This window comes from Brassica oleracea, chromosome C9 (assembly GCF_000695525.1).
Source record: "Brassica oleracea var. oleracea cultivar TO1000 chromosome C9, BOL, whole genome shotgun sequence".
Classification (NCBI taxonomy): domain Eukaryota; kingdom Viridiplantae; phylum Streptophyta; class Magnoliopsida; order Brassicales; family Brassicaceae; genus Brassica; species Brassica oleracea.
The window spans coordinates 8,885,328-8,904,924 of NC_027756.1; the positions used below are offsets into that span (position 1 = coordinate 8,885,328).

The window sequence follows — 19,597 nt, forward strand, 5'->3', positions numbered from 1 at the left end:
TTCATCTTCATCATGAGCTACGAATGCATCAGCTACCATATCATCAACAACCAATTTAGTTGTTAATAATTTCTTCTATTATACATTTTGTCATGATAATACAGTAATGTGAGTTGCAAATACACTTATGTATACAAAATTGACAAATAAAAATCTATACTAATAAAATAGACCTTTTGAAGCTCTACAGGATGTCTACATAAGCAAAAAAATTCTCCCGAAAAATGCCACGTGGTAGGCCTGGGCATCCGGCTCTTCGGGTCGGGTATTGTCGGATCCGGGTCCTTCGGGCCGGTTCCGGGTCGGGTCTTGTCGGGTCCGGGTCGGTTCGGGTATTTAGAACCCGGAATAGATCCGAAATACTCGAACTGGACCCGAAAACTCTAAAAATACCCGAAGAACCGCAAAAATACCCAAAATTTTTTTCAAAATCAGACCCGAAAACCCAAAACATACCCAAATTTTATCCGAATACCCAAATTATATTTTCTAAAAATCTAAAATTTCACCAAAAACCTACAATTATATCCGAAAATTCAAATCCAAAACTTTAAAAAAAATCTGAAATACCAAAAATATACCCAATCACCCAAATATACCTAGTATATACAATTATGTTCGGGTACTTCGGGTACCCGAACGGGTCTCGGGTAGGACCCGGACCCGAACCGAGACCCGCGGGTCCAAAAAAAAAAGACCCAATAGGTACTTAGCATGGACCCGGATCCGGACCCGAACCTGTATTTTCGGGTCGGTTCCGGTCCGGGTCTTCGGGTCCGGGTAAAATGCCCAGGCCTACCACGTGGCATTATTACTAAAAAAATAAATAATAAATAATAAGTAAATCTAAAATATTAGGGAAAAAATAATAAGTAATATATATAATATAAAAATAAAAATATTATATGAAACATCTATCATAATATTATCATTTGATATATAAAAATAAAACTAGAATAAGTAAACATATAATATAAGAAAAAATAAACAAATAATAAATATAAAATTAAGAAATGAAAAATCTAAATTATACATCTATCTTAAAATGTATATTAAAATAAAAAATAAGAATATATACAATATACAAAGTAGAAATATTATATTAAACATTTATTGTAATATTAGAATAAGTAAATATAAAATATAAGAAAAAATAAGTAATAAGTAAATATACATACAAGACAAAATAAGTAAGTATACAATATAAGAAATAGAAAAACTAAATTAAACATCTATTTGAAAATTTATAGTAAAATAAATAATATGTAAATATACAACATGAAAGATAAAAGCAAAACAATTAGAATAAGTAAATATATTGAATAAAAAAGAGAAATATTACATTAAACATCTATCGTAATATTATAATTTGATATAAAGGAAGAACAATTAGAATAAGTAAATATACAATATAATAAAAATAAATAATAAGTAAATATACAATATTAGAATAAGTAAATATTCAATATAAAAAAATAAACAATAAGTAAATGTACCATTAAGAAATGAAAGTAGATAAATTAACCATCTCTCTGAAAAATCTATAGTAGAATAAATAATAAGTAAATATATAATATAATAAATAAAAATATTATATTAAACATGTATTGTAATACTAGAATAAATAAATATATTATACAAGAAAAAACTAAACAATAAGTAAATATATAATATAAGAAATATAAATATTACATTAAACATCTAACATAATGTAATCATTTTATATTAAATCAAAAAAATTGGAATAATTAAATATACAATATTAAAATAAACAATAAGTAAATATACAATATAAAAAATGGAAAAACTAAATTAAACATCTATCTGAAAAATGTATAATAAAATAAATAATAAGTAAATATAGAATATTGGAAATTAAAATATTACATTAAACATCTATCATAATATTAATGAATAAATAATAATAATAAGTAAATATACAATATTAGAAATAGAAAAACCACATTAAACATCTATTTGAAAAATGTGTAGTAAAATAAATAATAAGTAAACATAAAATATAAGAAATGGAAAAAAACATTAAACATCTATCTGAAAAATGTATAGTTTTACATTTTTACTATTTCCAAATATTTTTATAAGTAAATATAAAATATAGGAATAACTAAATAATAAGTAAATATACAATATAAGAAATAGAAATAGAAATATTAAATTAAACATCTATCGTAATATTAGAATAAGTATATATACAATATAAGAACAAATAAATAATAAGTAAATATACTATATAAGAAATATAAAATATTACAGTAAACATATATCGTAATATTATCATTTGATTTAAAAGAAAAAAATTAGAATAAGAAAAAATAAAAATAAGTAAATATAAAGTGTAAAAATGGAAAAACTAAACTAAACATCTATCTGAAAAATGTATAATAAAATAAATAACAAGTAAATATACAATATAAGAAATATAAATATTATATTAAACATTTATCGTAATATTAGATAAGTAAATATATAATATAAGAAAAATAAATTATAAGTATATATATAATATAAAAATAGAAAAGCAACAATACAATAAATGGTTAAGCACCGATACCCCTTAGAAAAGTAAATTAGATACGTTTTGATATATGTTATTCCTTGTGTCATTATTTCTATTTCCAGAAAAAATAATTGGTTAAGCACCAATACCACTTAGGTTAAACACACAAACATCGCAATAAAATTCAAACATAGCAGAAAATGATCACATCAAAATTACAATACAATAATTTTGACCTACAAATATGAAAAAATCTATTACGCAAACTATAAATACAAAGCACTCATGTATTCATACAAACATATAATTCAGGATACAACGTCCAATAGAATAGTTACATAGTTAACATTTGAGAATCAAAATAGCCCGCACGTAACGCGTATTAACCCCTAGTTTATTTATAATAGTTTGGTCTCTTCTCAAAGACTCAACTCAGCATTGCCTGTCTCTTATAATGACGCGTATCTTATTCAAAATAAGTCATCCCAACGTTGATTTACTCATTGTGTTGTATTTATCAGACCAATTTTGGAGTACTGATTAATTCACAAGGCCTTACCAATTATGTAGACAAACCCATTAGTCTTTAGGATTTTTTTTTTTTTTAAACTCCAGTCTTGAGGATTTCTACCGTTCATGTTGATGTAGTTTCGTTGCAGAACCGTCGTTCCTTTTGGGATCACATCGCTTCCGGCCACGCTTGTGTAACTGCTACAATCATCATTGTTACGTCGTATTAAGTCGGACTTCTTCCTTCTCTCCTATTATCTACATAATTTTCTTCATATCTTTTCTTTATTATTTTGTTTTCTCTTATTATTCAAGATTTGTTATTTCCTTTCTTTGTTTAGCAAGAAATCTCTTCTTCTTCGTCATCCCAAGCAGTCTGTGACATAGCTCCGCCGTCAAGAAGAGAAAGAAGAATTCGGACTCTGCCGCCGCATTAACTACATTAAGCGTCTGGATCAGCTCTTACCCTCTTGACCGTTACTCTGTTTGTTTCTTGGATAGTGTTGGAAGATCAAAGGATTGATCTTTGCTTTTAACACATTTGATTATAATTTTCTGTACAGGAAGATGACAGGCTTAGAGTATGTGATCAGTGATGCTACTGAGCCAAACCTGTTTGTCTTTCCCAAGCAAAAGAAAGATTGTCCTGAGAAGGTTACACCGAAGCTAGAGTATTATATCTTGGACAGTACTATATTCCAAGCTCCATATCGTTGCAGTGTCTTAATTTGCTGCTCGAGTTGTTTGTATGTTTCTTCACCCTTTCTATTTAGGTTCTTGTGTTTCTTAGAGGGCAAAGACTAAGTGAAAGTTGACTGCTTTTTAGTTGTTGCTAAAGTGCTTTTGTATTCTGCTCTTTCTCCTTTAGGGTCGTGATATTCATAATATTTTGATGGCTTTCTCTGCTGATGCATCAAAGTTGGAGACCATTAGGCAGGGTAAGGTTTTGTTTTCTTCAGTTAGTTGGTTCTTGTCTCAATTCCATGTGTTGTAAATCTTTTCTGCTTCTAGGAGTTAGTTTCAAAGTTTGCTGCGAGCTCGACTAGCTGTGTCCATTAGACATGGCTGAGAAGTATACGTTCTCTTGTATGAACTGCTTGTAGATGCAAATGTAATAATACTTTTCAGTTAACTTAGGAATCTCATAGTCAATGCTGAACAGATTTATGAATTATAGTACTTTTGTACATGTTGGTCTTTGTTGTGCTTAACTTCATCGATCTTATGATATGATCTACGGTTTTCAGTTGATGCTAAAAACGAGAACGAGCCCTCCAAGACAAAAGCCCCCAATGCTAACACCACTTCTCCTTCGGTAAGTATCTCCAATAAAAGTTAATGTTTTTCCTTAGTTGGGTTTTATGGGTTTGCTCTGTGACGAGGAATGGAATTTGAAGTTCTTAGATTCATTCAAAGAGGATATCGTTGTAAAAAACAGGAAGCAACACCTTGTGTAAGAAAAAAAACGCCATAAGGATATTCTTCTAAGACGATAAGTTTCCACAAACATCGGAAGTGAACAATATATATGTCGAATAAGTCAAGAGTTCTAAGAGCAATGCATTTCTTCAGGCTGATCTTGCTATAGTAGAGGACGGTAGTGATAAGATAGTAATCAGGTTAGCGTTAGGCCAACGAACCGGACCTGGTTTGCAGCATCTCATTATTCTTTTAATTATTGTTTTGATTGAGTTAGTTGTTAATAACGGAGACTGATTCTTCCTAATGTATTGGGACTTAATCGTCCCACTTTTTTCCATTTCCTCTTTGTAAGGGATCATGATCCCACAATTGTTCCATGTAACTTTTATCTATTTAAATCAATGAAAACAATAAAAAGAGGTCGCCTTAACTACCTAAAAAAATAGTGTGTTCTTAGTTTGTTCTTGAGAAAATTCTCTTAGCTTTGAAGAGGGACCTTAATTGGTATTAAAACACATGTTTCTGGATCAACATTTAGTGATCCTGTTACCGGGACCTATCAGGTAGCATCGGCTCTTCTTCCGGTAACACGGCTCTTTCTACCCTTATTTTTGTAAGTTATGTCTACTCGCTTTGACCAAACCCATCTTCAGAATCACTAAGATTCTATTTTAAGTTTAGGTTTGTTTTTTCATGATTGTTGTTCTGTTTCTGCAGACACTTAATGGTAGCAAAATGCAGGGGATGGCAGAGCCGTTATATTTAGGAATGGTGAAGCACTACAAGAAAAGTGTATTAACAGCGACAAAACTTTCCGACAATTTATGTCATCAGAAAAATAGCTAGGATTTTCTAAGAATTTACTGAGAACATATTTATTTTGCCGGAATCTGATCGGAAAATTCCGATGTAAAGAATTTGTTGGAAGTATCTCATAAACGTTTTCTGGTAATTTTGTCAGAAAATTATATATTACCCATAACGTATCTTGTTCTCGGTAAATGATTAATAAATAGACGCAAATTCGTCGGAGATGGTTATTAATTAAATTTTATTAACTTTGTCAATTGTTTATTAATTTTAATAAGTAATTTAAAAAATTTACAGCCACTTCTTTCATCGATCTTTTTTAATTTCAATTGTTTATCTTTATCTTCATCTCTATTTCCTATCCTTCTTCTACTCTTCCTCTGCAATCTACTTCAACTTGTTCGAATCAATCATAATTTTAAATCCATCTATTCCTTAACTTCTCTACTCTTCTCTCGGTCTTTTTCCCAATCTTCTCCTTCGTTTCGTCTCTGGTTTATCTTTATCATTATTTAGAATCTTTTACTTTTTCAGATCTATTTTTGACAAACACCGCACATCATAATCTCAAACTTCACAACTGTTGTCGTTTTTTCGACAGTCACCACCGTCGCCGTTTCTTCTACTACTGCTACCGTCACCGTTTCTTCCACCAACTCCCAACATCCGCGTTTCTTCTATGGTCACCACCGTCGCAGTTTCAGCCACGACCACCACCATCGCCCCCGTCGCCGTTTCATCCGCGTCCACCACCAACGCCGTTTCAACTGCGACCACCATCGATGTTGTTTCTTCCGCGACTACCACCAACATTGTAGATCCTTGCACCGGACCACCGCCGTAGTAGATTTAGTTTTATTATAGTTTATGTATTTTACATTTTTATATATTGAATATTTGGTGATATATATATATATATATATATATATATATATATATATATATTTCATTTTTTGTTATTTTTTTTAATTTATCACGACCCCCACCATCGCCCCCGTCGCCGTTTCATCCGCGGCCACCACCACCACCGTTTCAACTGCGACCACCATCGATGTCGTTTCTTCCGCGACTACCACCAACGTTGTAGATCCCTGTACCGTACCACCGCCGTATTAGATTTAGTTTTATTATAGTTTATGTATTTTACATTTTTATATATTGAATATTTGATATATTTTCATTTTTTGTTATTTTGCATTTATTTTTTTTAATTATTTTTTTTTTAAATCGTCGGAACGCTCTCGGTATTTTCCGATAACCCTTAGCGACAAATTTACCGAGAACGTCTTTTTGTCGGTAACTTCCGAGAACATGCCGACTTCGTACATCTTAAATAAGAAAATTTTAGGGTTTTCTGCAATGTAATTGAGTTTTATTGGGCTAAATTTTCTCGGGCTGAGATTTGGGTCATTACAATTATATATTACCGATAACTTATCTTGTTCTCGGTAAGTGATTAATAAATAGACGCAAATTCGTCGGAGATGGTTATTAATTAAATTTTATTAACTTTGTCAATTGTTTATTAATTTTAATAAGTAATTTAAAAAATTTACAGCCACTTCTTTCATCGATCTTTTTTAATTTCAATTGTTTATCTTTATCATCATCTCTATTTATTTCCTCTCATCTTCTACTCTTCCTCTGCAATCTACTTCAACTTCTTCCAATCAAATCATGATTTTAAATCCATCTATTCCTTAACTTCTCTACTCTTCTCTCGGTCTTTTTCCCAATCTTCTCCTTCGTTTCGTCTCTGGTTTATCTTTATCATTATTTAGAATCTTTTACTTTTTCAGATCTATTTTTTTACAAACAGTCAAACACCGCACATCACAATCTCAAACTTCACAACTGTTGTCGTATTTTCGACAGTCACCACCGTCGCCGTTTCTTCTACTGCCGCTACCGTCACCGTTTCTTCCACCAACTCCCAACATCCGCCGTTTCTTCTATGGCCACCACCGTCGCCGTTTCAGTCACGACCCCCACCATCGCCCCCGTCGCCGTTTCATCCGCGGCCACCACCACCACCGTTTCAACTGCGACCACCATCGATGTCGTTTCTTCCGCGACTACCACCAACGTTGTAGATCCCTGTACCGTACCACCGCCGTATTAGATTTAGTTTTATTATAGTTTATGTATTTTACATTTTTATATATTGAATATTTGATATATTTTCATTTTTTGTTATTTTGCATTTATTTTTTTTAATTATTTTTTTTTTAAATCGTCGGAACGCTCTCGGTATTTTCCGATAACCCTTAGCGACAAATTTACCGAGAACGTCTTTTTGTCGGTAACTTCCGAGAACATGCCGACTTCGTACCATTTCCGACCGTCAAACTCCGAGGTATTACATTTCTCGGAAGATCCTCGAAGATGAGGTCTTCTGATGATGCTCCGACAAAACCGAGCGTCGCTATGCGTGCCTTTTTCTTGTAGTGAAGACATGTCTCAAGACCACAAACCAATCTACTTACCGGAAAGAAGAAAGTGGAAGAAGGTGGCGGCTTCGTCGATGACAGTTACTTAAGTGACTTTGCGATTGGGACATGAAACTACCACAAGGGTCACGATCTCCACTCATAGCAGAGCTAGTAGATCAAAGAGATACGTTTAACGGAGGAAGAAAAGTTTCTGATGATGGGATCCGACGAGATTTGGGACGTTTTGACAATTTAAGAAGTTGTCAGTAATTCAGTATCGTTAGGCATGGATTAAGCCACTTAATTCAGTAATCCAATGGAGAAGCAACGGTGTTGAAAAGATAATGACGTTCCATTTTGTTCTGTTAGCTGAGTTTTTTCTTGCTTTTGTATATTTGGTGTATGCATGTGAGCTATTATTTGTTTCGTGCATGGATTTAAAGTTTATATATCCATTTGGCTTATATATCTACATGGATTATATTTTAGGAAGACAATTTAATTTGTATGCTTGGTGGCCAATTACATACAAATTCAGTTAGTATGCTTGGTCGATATTTGTCCATTTTATCAAGCAAATAATTCGTAATAATCACGTCACACCAATTATCTGGTACAGAAATTTGCACAAAGATAATGATTCATTTGTAACATTTAAATAAATATACTTTTTTGCAGAAAAAAAAGTTTAATCCGGGTTTATTAAAGACACATACCTAACCCTTGGGTTAGAGGTGCAGTCCACAACAGGTCATCTCCCGGATATTCATACGGACGTATCCGCAGCCGCAGCCGTGGTAAGTAGAACAATACGACTTAGTTTCCGCAGTAGAAAGATCGAACCCAAAATGTGTTTGCATACAAAATCCGTCCACTACCACTGGACCACGAAGCCTGCTCATAAATATACAATAAAAATGCTAATTTATACCAAGTATATTTGGTTCGTTCCGAAAATAAATTCACGCTTTGAAATCGCGGATCAAAATCTAAAAACTCAGCATCTGTCTAGAGCGAAAATAATTTACATATTTGTTTACTTTTAGAAGACCATGACTATTTGTATTTGTCCACTTTCTCAAACAAGTAGTTTCGTAAGATGCACATTAACACTCTACATTATTCAAACACACTAAAGGTGAACTAAAAACTCTGTCCAACATGAAAAGTTTCTATATTTTTCATAAGACAATACCATTTCACTTTTTTAAAATAGTAGTATCCACACAAATTGCTACATCACTTGAATATCAAATTAAACAACAATACCAAAAAAAAATCATATCTAAATAACACAGAAACCAAACAACCTGCGTAGCTTGGACATACACTAATTATACATATATATGTATACTGTGCAATTAGAGGAAAAGCATTAATTGCACATTTTTAGACTAGTAGTTAGATTTGATCCATGGAAAAAGACTAGTAGTTAGATTTGATCCATGGAAAAAGACTAGTAGTTAGATAGGTAAATCACTCTTAGATATTTGTCAATAAAAATCTGGATTTGTTTTTTTTCAAAACAAATTCCATTACTAACGGTGCTCTGGTAGACCCATGACTTTCATTTATTGCTTCCAATCATCCGTTATGTTTTGAACGTTTTAATTTTTTATTCAATTGTAATAAAATATCAGTTTCACACTCTGTTCAAAAACGCGGCGTCACTTTTAGGTTTATTTCACCGCTCAGCGACAAAAGTCTCTTCGATTTTGAAAAGAAGAGAGCCTCCTCCTCCTCCTCCTCTCCATTCTCTGCTTCTGCCCATCACTATCTCTCTCCATCTCTTTATCAGGTTTACCAAAGTCGATTTCCGTTTGAAAAGCTTTCAACTTTTTTATTTTGATGTTTTGATTTAATTTGCATTTCCATTTCCATTTTTCGATTTGTGGGTTTGAAGTTAGGATTTGGTGTCTTCAAGCCTTGTTGTTGTGTTTATGTCTCTAAAGTTTTGGGCTTTATAGATATTTATCATTGTTAAGCCTTTGATCAACACAGAGCGGTTTGATAACCGCTTTAGTGTTTCATTCTGTTACTTTTGTTGGTTTCAAATGATTTTTTTACAGATGCTTGCTTATCTGGATTCTTATTTGATAATGTCATTAGTTCTTATGCTAAGAGTTACCAATTATTGAATGTTGGTTTTGGGTTTAATAGATAAGGATCCACAGCTTGAACAATTATGTATATATTTATGTTTTGTTTTAGAAAGTTGTCTCATGTTCTCTAAATTTCGTGAATATATAACATATCGCATTTGTATTTTTTATTGGTTGTGTGTCAGCAGATTGATTGTCAGCGTGCTCTATACTCGAATCATAGCGATTTGTGAAGTTGTTAAGCCAAGGGGTCTCTGGGACAGAGCACATATCTCACTCAGGTATAGGTACTTTGTTTACATATCTCATTTCATGAATTTACTTTTTGATGATAGCAAAACGCTGTTTTTGGATGTGTACTGATTAACAATTTACAGTTGCAGCAAGTTAACAAAGTCAGGACACTCCCAGAAAATACGAAGACACATACATATACAGTCCTGATGTAAGCGTGTTACTGTTTCTATTATTGTTATGATCATTACAGCCTGGAATGCATTGGTTCCATTTCTCCATATTTGGCTGTTTTTTTTTTATTTTTGGAAATATCTCAAGCCCTCTCCTTTCTCAGGATGGTGAATCCGTTGGCTCTTCTCGTCGGATTGACAATCCTTTTAGATCCTCTGAGTATAATGGTAGATGGGCTGGGAGTTAATTGGGGGACAATGGCCACACACAAGCTCCCACCAAAGACAGTGGTTCAGATGCTCAAGGACAATAACATCAACAAGGTTAAGCTTTTCGACGCTGACGAGACCACCATGGGTGCGCTCGCCGGCTCTGGTCTGGAAGTGATGGTTGCTATCCCCAATGATCAGCTTAAGGTCATGGGAAGCTACGACCGAGCCAAGGATTGGGTCCACAAGAACGTCACTCGTTATAACTTCAGTGGTGGTGTCAATATCACGTGAGTTTCCTCCTCACCTCTCTTCTTCCTTAGTTTGATTGTTACACATTGTTTCTTAGCTAACCTCTTGATGATGTGTTTCAGGTTTGTAGCAGTTGGGAACGAGCCGTTCCTCAAATCATACAACGGAACATTCATAAACCTAACATTCCCTGCACTTCAAAACATCCAAAACGCTTTAAACGAAGCTGGACTAGGAAACTCCGTCAAAGCAACGGTCCCTCTAAACGCGGATGTCTACGACTCACCAGCAAGCGACCCCGTCCCATCTGCTGGGAGGTTCCGTCCTGATATCCTCGGTCAGATGACTCAGATCGTTGACTTTCTCGGCAAGAACAACGCACCCATCACAATCAACATCTACCCTTTCTTGAGTCTCTACGGGAACGATGACTTCCCAATCAACTACGCCTTCTTCGACGGTGCTCAACCAATAGATGACCACGGTGTTAGTTACACAAACGTTTTCGACGCCAACTTCGACACTTTGGTATCTTCTTTGAAAGCTGTTGGTCATGGAGATATGCCGATCATCGTGGGAGAAGTCGGCTGGCCTACAGAGGGCGACAAACACGCAAACAACGGTAACATATATCTCTTAGTGCTTTACAGCGTCGGCCCTGGGCAAAGCCAAATGAAACATTCCTACTCCTAAATTTTTTCGAAGAAAATTAAATATTATAGATCCTAAATTTATAATAAAAAAAGAAAAATTATTAAATTTTTTTTACTAAATCACCTACAGCCACGCAATGTTTGGTTTAGATGCAATGTTTGGTTTTGAAGAATGGTTTTCTTTGCAGGCGAAGCTTATAGGTTCTACAACGGGCTATTACCGAGGCTTGGAACAAACAAAGGAACTCCATTGAGACCAACCTACATTGAGGTATACTTGTTCGGATTACTAGATGAAGACGCTAAAAGCATAGCACCAGGAGCGTTTGAGCGCCACTGGGGACTATTCAGATTCGACGGGCAGCCAAAGTTTCCTCTAGACCTCTCGGGACAAGGACAGAACAAGTTGCTGATTGGCGCGCGGAACGTGACGTATCTACCAAACAAGTGGTGTATGTTTAATCCAAATGCCAAGGACTTGACGAAGCTGGCTCAGAATATAGACTTCGCCTGCACTTTCTCGGATTGCACGGCGCTTGGCTACGGGTCTTCTTGCAATGGTCTTGACGCGAACGGGAACGCTTCGTATGCGTTTAACATGTATTTTCAAGTGAAGAACCAAGATGAGGAGGCTTGTATCTTCCAAGGTTTGGCTACCGTTACTACGCAGAATATATCTCAGGGCCAATGTGATTTTCCTGTTCAGATTGTTGCTTCTTCCTCTTCTTATGTGTCTTGTTCTTTGGTCTGGTTGGTCGCTGGAGTTTTGTTTGTCTTGATGTTTTGAGGTTTAGATTGTATGAGGTCCTTATTGATTATATATATTTCCTTTTATCGTCCATGTAATAAATGTTGGATTTTTTTTTATTGGAAGAGTAACCATCATTTTTTAGATTTTCAAAATATTTACATGTTCTTTTATTCAGTTTAAATTATTTGTCGAATTGAGTTATAGAATGAGCTTTGGGTTAATCATCGTACAAGACGCAAAGAAGAAAAAAAATATTGTTGATATTATCTTATCTAAAAAGTATAGCATATAATTTGGTTAACTTCATAAGACTCGGTTTTTTCAGTTAAGTTGGTTATCTCTGAACCAGAATCACTTGGTTATAATTGGTTAATTACTCAATCCGTTCCTAAAAGATCAATATATTATAGATAAAACTTTTGTTTTAAAAAAATACATATTTTATATTTATATTTCCAATGTAATTTTTGTCAATTAATAATAAGAAATTGTAAAGTTCAAGAACATTAATTGTTTTTTTTTTAAATTTTATTGGTTTAAAAATATAGGAAATACAAAATTACAAAAAAACTATGCATTTATAGCTAAATTTTTTTAAAATTTTATTGGTTTAAGAGTATGTTTTATTAAAAGTGCGAAAATTCTAAAACATGTATCTTTTAGTAACGTAGAGTATATATGAGCTATTGTTAATTCTCAGTTAAGGTTAAACCGATCGGTTCGTATATGCTGAATCATTGAATTTACTAATCTTGCCGGTTGGTTCGTAAGTACAGCATTTCTTAAACCGAAAACAGAGAATAACGGTTCGGTCCGTTCGGTTCACTTCGGTTAATTTATAATATTAGTTTCCATCCAATATTTAATAAATAATTAATTTACGGAAGAAAAAAACGACAAAACGGTGGCGGTTTGTTAGTAAAGCAGTGTAGAGAGGAGAGATACGGATACGGTCTTGTCTCTCACCGAATCGAATAAAACGACAAATAAAGGAAGAGAGAGAGGAAAATGGAGAGCGACGAAGCAGCAGCAGCAGCAGCAGCAGCGTCTCCTCAAGCGAGCGGAGGAACCGTAACACCGGCGCCGAAGAAGAGAGGCCGGAAGCCTAAGAACAAAGACGAATCTCAGGAGCAGATAAGCGGTGGGAAGATGAAGGAGAGCGGGAAGAAGACGAAGCAGGAGGAGCAGAGTGTGGACGAGAAGTACTCTCAGTGGAAAGGTCTCGTCCCCATTCTCTACGACTGGCTCGCCAACCACAACCTCGTCTGGCCTTCCCTCTCCTGCAGGTCGCTTCTTTTCTCCCTACGCCTAGGGTTTCAGTTAATGTTGTCCTCGGTTAGATCTCGTGTTGAACGTTCTGATGTTGATTCCGGTTTAAACCGCAACAATGCACACACATAGTTGTTTTGTCTGAGGTTGAATTTGTTGTTTGGGTTTTCACAGATGGGGTCCACAACTCGACCAAGCTACCTACAAGAACCGCCAGCGTCTTTACCTCTCTGAACAAGTAGGCTTTTTCTACTGAATATTACTCTCGATCTAGCATTTCAGACATTTGTGTCTCAAGATCTCAGAATATTTGTATATATATGTCTTCATCATTTTTTTGCTTGGTTGTGTCACTAGACTGATGGCAGTGTACCCAACACTCTAGTCATAGCGAATTGCGAAGTTGTTAAGCCACGGGTTGCTGCGGCTGAGCACATTTCTCAGGTAGCTAGTGTTTTTGCTTTTAACCTTGTCGTGTGGCTTTTTATTATCATGATCCTCGTTACAAATGTGTGTGTTCAGTTCAATGAAGAAGCACGTTCTCCATTTGTGAAGAAGTACAAGACCATCATTCACCCTGGAGAGGTTTGAACTCTTGTATCAATATTGTTGTCTCGCTGCTGTTTAAAAGCCGGTGCATAAATTTGCTTGTTTTGCAGTTTTGATGTGTATTCATGACTAATTCGCATTTGCAGGTTAACAGAATCAGGGAACTCCCGCAAAACAGTAAGATTGTTGCTACCCACACCGACAGTCCTGATGTAAGCGCTGCTTCTTCTCTTTTGTTGTGGTCACAGCAACTTGATATGTGTCTTTTTTATTTGGCAAGCAAAGAGCATCCTTTGTTTTGGACTAACTTCTTGTTTCGGTTATCTGAATACTCTATATGTTGATTCCAGGTTCTCATTTGGGATGTTGATACCCAACCAAACCGTCATGCTGTGCTTGGTGCTGCAAGTTCCCGTCCTGATTTGGTATGTCCACTTCTGAGCAAATCATTGCCTCTGCTTTATTCTTGTTCGTCTTAATTTCATCATTAGAAGTGATACTTGTTTGCATCATATGAACCTTTTCTTCTCGCAGATACTAACTGGACACCAAGACAATGCTGAATTTGCTCTTGCAATGTGCCCAACCGAACCCTTTGTCCTCTCTGGAGGTCTGTGTTTCTGTCATTTTTTTTTAATGTCGGATCATGTGGTTTTACCAATTTCTCATACAAAGGTTATATTCTCTTAAGGCAAGGACAAGATGGTTGTTTTGTGGAGTATCCAGGACCACATCACAACGGTTGGTACTGATTCCAAATCATCTGGATCAATCATCAAACAGACTGGTGAAGGTGGCGATAAGACAGAGAGTCCTTCTGTTGGCCCGCGAGGTGTATATCAAGGCCATGATGATACGGTTGAAGATGTCGCATTCAGCCCGACTAGGTAACTTCTTAGAATAGTCTCCTCCTTTTGATCTCGCGTATTTAATGCAAATGCAGATTTTTTTTTCATGCTGTCTCTGATAAAATTTTTATGTCGTGAACTAGTGCACAAGAATTCTGCAGTGTGGGTGACGACTCTTGCCTTATACTGTGGGATGCAAGAACTGGTACTAGCCCTGTCACGAAGGTACTGTGTCTTCTTGTTCCTAACCAAAATTTGAAGTTTTCACCTTCTTTTATCTTTTATCTTGTTTTTTTTTTACCAGGTTGAAAAGGCGCATGATGCTGATCTTCATTGTGTCGATTGGAATCCTCATGACGACAACCTGATCTTGACAGGGTATGGGGAAATAGATGATTAAGGCACACTTAGCATCTAATTAATAAAACTTTTAGTATATGCATACATGTACTTCATTAGATATAGTTTGAATGTTTCAGGTCTGCAGACAACACTGTCCGGTTGTATGATCGTAGGAGCCTTACCTCAAATGGAGTTGGTACACCTATTTACAAATTTGAGGGCCACAAAGCTGCTGTTCTTTGCGTTCAGGTTTCAACAACACCACTTATGTTTTTTTTTTAATCATATTACTTGTACCTAATAAAACTTACTGATAACCATCTTCTTAATCAACCAATACAGTGGTCTCCTGATAAAGCATCTGTTTTTGGGAGTTCCGCAGAAGATGGTCTCTTGAACATCTGGGATTATGACAGGGTGTGTACTTAATTCACTCAGATATGTCTGAAATTAATCGTTTGTTTGCTATCATCACTGAAAGCTATTCATCTTACTCATGTTTGGTTCCATCAGGTCAGTAAGAAGTCTGATCGTGCAGCTAAAAACCCTGCGGGGCTCTTCTTCCAGCATGCTGGTCACAGGTTCGTAAAAGGACTTGATCCTAATTCGCTTGATTGCTTTCTCATCTTACTTGTCACTAATTAAGTTTTTATTTATTTATTATACTTTCTCAGGGACAAAGTTGTTGATTTCCACTGGAATGCGGCGGACCCGTGGACTATCGTCAGTGTTTCTGATGACTGTGAAACTACTGGTGGAGGTGGAACATTGCAGGTAAACCATTAAACACTTTCTTGGTACTTTGATTAGCATTTTTGTCAGATAAAACTGAAATGTGTGGTGCTTATACTTATCTTCTTCATTGGCAGATATGGCGGATGAGTGACTTGATTTACAGACCGGAAGAGGAAGTTCTGACGGAACTGGAGAAGTTCAAGTCGCATGTCATGACATGTGCCTCCAAGCCTTGAGTGTGTGCAAAGAAATAAAAAGACCATTGTCTATCGCCTATACATGGTCAAACTAATGCGGTTTAGTTGTCGGTTTAGCGAATAATCTTTTTTTTTTTGCTAATCAAAACGCTGGGTTGTCTTTTGAGATATTAGTAGTTTTTAGGACCTTTCCAAATCTTGGTTCTTGATCCGATTTCGTCAAAGACTCTTGAAAGTGCTATTTTGCTCAACTTAGATCTTAACCGAATCGAGAACCAGCTGTGTTGGTTTGAGTTTGCAGTGAACATATGCCTGAACGAAATTAAAATCCATCTCAAACTAAAGCCGGTCACAAAACTACATCGATTCTGTTGACTCCAATCAACAAACAGTTAAAGAAAATCTCTTATCAAACTTTTGGGTAACATAATAGTTTTGAAAAGATTTAGGAATTTAGATTAGTTTTCAGTAAACAGAGGGGGTATCTATGCAAGAGAGGTAATTTATTTGTGATTAGGTGTAAATTGCTTACCTCATATTTGATTTCGTTGACTATCTGTCTATCTGTTAACGAACTTTTGGGTTATATTTGAAAATTGTAAGAGGTTTAGGAATTTGAGACTATTTAAAAAAAAACTAAAGGGTATATATGCAAAAGACGTAAAGTATTTGCTTAAACCCTAAAAGAAAACGACGAGCCTTTAGCTGCTGAACTCAACCTCAACAACTTATTCACAAAAGTAGAGAAGAAGAATCACAAGCGAAGGCGAAGATGGTTCGCAGCATAAACCCTAAGAAGGCAAAGAGGAAGAACAAGGTTTGAATCTTCGAATCCCCAAACTTCAATCTGATTTTGTCTCTCAAATCAAATCAGTAACCATAATAGCGTGAATTTGAATGTTGAAATTTTGATAGAAGAAGGGAGAAGCGTCTTCTTCCGCCTCGGTACCATCGATGCCAACAAGGGTTTGGCAGCCAGGTGTGGATAAGCTCGAAGAAGGAGAAGAGCTTCAGTGCGACCCTTCTGCTTATAATTCCCTTCATGGCTTCCATGTTGGTTGGCCCTGTTTGAGGTAATCTTAGACGACGATGGTAGCACATGTTTTTGCACAGGCCGTTTAAATCATAAAGTTAAAAGACTTTTGAATGGTTTAGTGACTTTGAGTGTTTCTATTCCTTTTTTTTCTTTTCCAGTTTTGACATTTTGGGTGATAAGTTGGGCTTGAATCGAACTGAGTTTCCTCACACGCTGTATATGGTGGCTGGGACTCAGGTGAGTCTTTGAATGCGTTTTTGCTTCTTGATTCTCATGGTCAGTTGTGAATATAGTTAACTCTTCTCTCCCTTTTAGGCTGAGAAAGCACCTTTGAACTCCATTGGATTATTTAAGATCAGCAACGTATCTGGCAAGAGACGCGATGTAGTGCCCAAGACGGTAGTGAATGGTGATGATGCTATGGAGGATGAGGATGATGAAGATGAGGACAGTGATAGCGATGAGGAAAGCGAAGATGGAGCTTCCACTACTCCGATTATTCAGGTATTTTTTTGATTCTGTCTAACCATTATGTTATTCACTTATTCGTCTCTCAATTCGAGAGAGTCATCATCATCATCATGGTTAATACTTTTATCTCTGAATGTTTTTGATAAACAGGTCCGCAGAGTTGCTCACCATGGATGTGTTAATCGCATTCGTGCAATGCCACAGAATCCTCATATCTGTGTCTCTTGGGCAGATTCGGGTCATGTACAGGTAAGATCTTAGATAAGCCATGAAGATATGTTTATATGTGTCTCTTTGAAACTGGTTTGTGTTTTTGTACTTGAGGGCAGGTGTGGGACATGAGCTCTCATCTTATTGCTTTAGCAGAGTCAGAAACAGAAGGTAAAGATGGAACTTCACCGGCTCTAAACCAGGCACCCTTGGTTAACTTTTCTGGCCACAAAGATGAAGGCTATGCTATAGATTGGAGTCCTGCAACAGCTGGAAGACTTCTTTCCGGTAAAATTTGTCAGCAATACTCAGACAGTTACATGCTTTTCAACATAGTCAGTGTATTTATTTATTTTTCTACACCGGTTAGGGGACTGCATGAGTATGATTCATCTGTGGGAACCAGCTTCTGGTTCATGGACTGTTGATCCTATTCCGTTAACAGGACACACCGCAAGTGTTGAAGATTTACAAGTAAGACTGTTGCTCTTTGCTGCAGCTAAATTGTGTGTGTTAACTGTTACTGTCTCCTTTTGGGCTTACTATTCCTTTCCTCTGTTCCCAGTGGAGTCCAGCTGAAGCCAACGTGTTTGCGTCGTGTTCCGTGGATGGGACTATTGCACTATGGGATGTCCGAGTTGGGAAGACGCCTGCATTATCTTTCAAAGCACATAACGCAGATGTGAATGTCATCTCATGGAACAGGTTCTCTTTGCCACTTTGATATGTAACTTAATTTTTTTTTTCTCATTGGCTCATTCTTTGTTTTTTCCTCTTTCATGAAGGCTGGCTAGTTGCATGTTGGCCTCAGGAAGTGACGATGGAGCATTCTCTATCCATGATCTTAGAGTTATCAAGGTAGGTTTTATAATTTCCATATCAATATCTTAACGAGATTCTGATGTGATAAGCCTTTAAAAACTTGAACTAGGAGGGAGATGCTAAGGTAGCACATTTTGAGTATCATAAGCATCCTATCACGTCGATTGAGTGGAGCGCTCATGAATCCTCAACACTTGCAGTCTCTTCCGGCGATAACCAGCTCACGTAAGCCACAAAGTTTATACAGAAACACATAGATAGTCCGCTAAAATCATAGAGAAACTGTCTGATGGTTTTTGGCTATCTGTTGTATCTGCAGGATATGGGATTTATCCTTAGAGAAGGATGAAGAAGAGGAAGCAGAGTTCAAAGCACAGACAAAGGAATATGTTAACACACCTCAAGATTTGCCTCCTCAGCTTCTTTTCGTTCACCAGGTAACATCTTACTTCAACCTCTTTAGTACCGGTTATATTTCATTGATGTCTGTTTGTCTGAAAACTTTTTTTCTATTCCGTAAAACCAGGGACAAAAGGACTTGAAGGAACTCCACTGGCACAACCAGATTCCAGGGATGATCATCTCAACTGCTGAAGATGGGTTCAACATCTTGATGCCTTACAACATTCAGAACACACTTCCTGATCTCGCTGCCTGAAAAGCTTATATCTTTTTTCCTGAAAAACTTTTGTAGTCTCTTGAGAGTTTTTTTTATTGTCCTCCCTGTTTTCAAGAACTATACTCTTTCATAACTTGATGTTTCATAACCGTCGGTTGGTTTCACTTTGTGACAAAATGTCAAAGTATGTTTTTACAATCATTCTCTTCACTATGAGTGTATTATTATTATTTCACAACTTTCAAGCGTTCATCATTGGTCGATTGATTTCAACTGCTACAAAATGTTGAAGGAGCAAAAGCCAACAATTCCTGTAACATATAGACTGTAAAAAAATCTGGATGTTCTAATCACTTTTCGATCATTCCTTATGACATAAAATCTATTAGAGTATCAAAAAGAAAAGTTAAAACAGGGTTTCTTAATACAACA

The 19,597-nt window shown here is 35.9% G+C and overlaps 3 protein-coding genes and 1 long non-coding RNA gene across 9 annotated transcripts; all 4 read left to right on the forward strand.

Moving 5' to 3' along the window:
* Positions 1 to 3,065: 3,065 nt before the first annotated feature.
* Positions 3,066 to 5,328, forward strand: LOC106316322. Of its 2 annotated transcripts, XR_001264796.1 has the most exons (5): positions 3,066 to 3,476; positions 3,592 to 3,774; positions 3,897 to 3,966; positions 4,276 to 5,063; positions 5,168 to 5,328. It is a non-coding gene; the product is annotated as an uncharacterized LOC106316322 (long non-coding RNA). The 2 variants fall into 2 exon arrangements; XR_001264795.1 differs by having other exon boundaries at positions 3,066 to 3,774.
* Positions 5,329 to 9,313: 3,985 nt separating this feature from the next.
* LOC106312833 (glucan endo-1,3-beta-glucosidase 8) lies at positions 9,314 to 12,157 on the forward strand. Of its 4 annotated transcripts, none has more exons than XM_013750502.1 (6): positions 9,314 to 9,490; positions 9,983 to 10,081; positions 10,172 to 10,239; positions 10,366 to 10,701; positions 10,786 to 11,285; positions 11,505 to 12,157. In XM_013750502.1, coding segments are annotated over exons 3-6 (1,437 nt in total). In that variant the 5' UTR covers positions 9,314 to 9,490; positions 9,983 to 10,081; positions 10,172 to 10,237; the 3' UTR covers positions 12,104 to 12,157. The 4 variants fall into 4 exon arrangements, with proteins under 4 accessions (XP_013605956.1, XP_013605958.1, XP_013605955.1 ...); XM_013750504.1 differs by having other exon boundaries at positions 10,178 to 10,239; XM_013750501.1 differs by having other exon boundaries at positions 9,983 to 10,075.
* An 841-nt stretch (positions 12,158 to 12,998) lies between these two features.
* Positions 12,999 to 16,248, forward strand: LOC106313210 (WD-40 repeat-containing protein MSI4-like). The gene is made up of 15 exons (XM_013750966.1): positions 12,999 to 13,353; positions 13,511 to 13,574; positions 13,694 to 13,780; positions 13,859 to 13,921; positions 14,032 to 14,097; positions 14,236 to 14,310; positions 14,420 to 14,495; positions 14,577 to 14,772; positions 14,877 to 14,958; positions 15,038 to 15,111; positions 15,213 to 15,324; positions 15,418 to 15,492; positions 15,589 to 15,656; positions 15,750 to 15,849; positions 15,945 to 16,248. Exons 1-15 carry the CDS (start codon positions 13,076 to 13,078, stop codon positions 16,044 to 16,046), a joined length of 1,518 nt encoding a protein of 505 aa, XP_013606420.1. The 5' UTR covers positions 12,999 to 13,075; the 3' UTR covers positions 16,047 to 16,248.
* A 453-nt stretch (positions 16,249 to 16,701) lies between these two features.
* LOC106313362 (glutamate-rich WD repeat-containing protein 1-like) lies at positions 16,702 to 19,378 on the forward strand. Of its 2 annotated transcripts, none has more exons than XM_013751159.1 (12): positions 16,702 to 16,824; positions 16,923 to 17,080; positions 17,202 to 17,280; positions 17,359 to 17,547; positions 17,665 to 17,763; positions 17,844 to 18,012; positions 18,095 to 18,198; positions 18,290 to 18,429; positions 18,510 to 18,582; positions 18,656 to 18,771; positions 18,866 to 18,983; positions 19,073 to 19,378. In XM_013751159.1, the coding sequence occupies exons 1-12, from the start codon at positions 16,780 to 16,782 to the stop codon at positions 19,202 to 19,204; spliced, it is 1,422 nt and encodes a 473-aa protein (XP_013606613.1). In that variant the 5' UTR covers positions 16,702 to 16,779; the 3' UTR covers positions 19,205 to 19,378. The 2 variants fall into 2 exon arrangements, with proteins under 2 accessions (XP_013606613.1, XP_013606614.1); XM_013751160.1 differs by having other exon boundaries at positions 16,926 to 17,080.
* The last annotated feature ends 219 nt before the right edge of the window (positions 19,379 to 19,597 follow it).

Excerpts from the sequence above, each read along its gene's own strand:
- LOC106312833 (XM_013750502.1), top strand. Across the intron at positions 10,702-10,785 it reads AGTGGTGGTGTCAATATCAC|GTTTGTAGCAGTTGGGAACG; the intron begins GTGAGTTTCCTC and ends GATGTGTTTCAG. Across the intron at positions 11,286-11,504 it reads CGACAAACACGCAAACAACG|GCGAAGCTTATAGGTTCTAC; the intron begins GTAACATATATC and ends TTTTCTTTGCAG.
- LOC106313210 (XM_013750966.1), top strand. The coding sequence starts at position 13,076 with ATGGAGAGCGACGAAGCAGCAGCAGCAGCAGCAGCAGCGTCTCCTCAA. Across the intron at positions 15,493-15,588 it reads ACATCTGGGATTATGACAGG|GTCAGTAAGAAGTCTGATCG; the intron begins GTGTGTACTTAA and ends TGGTTCCATCAG. Across the intron at positions 15,850-15,944 it reads GTGGAGGTGGAACATTGCAG|ATATGGCGGATGAGTGACTT; the intron begins GTAAACCATTAA and ends CTTCATTGGCAG.
- LOC106313362 (XM_013751159.1), top strand. The coding sequence starts at position 16,780 with ATGGTTCGCAGCATAAACCCTAAGAAGGCAAAGAGGAAGAACAAG. Across the intron at positions 18,013-18,094 it reads AGCTGGAAGACTTCTTTCCG|GGGACTGCATGAGTATGATT; the intron begins GTAAAATTTGTC and ends TACACCGGTTAG. Across the intron at positions 18,199-18,289 it reads CAAGTGTTGAAGATTTACAA|TGGAGTCCAGCTGAAGCCAA; the intron begins GTAAGACTGTTG and ends CTCTGTTCCCAG.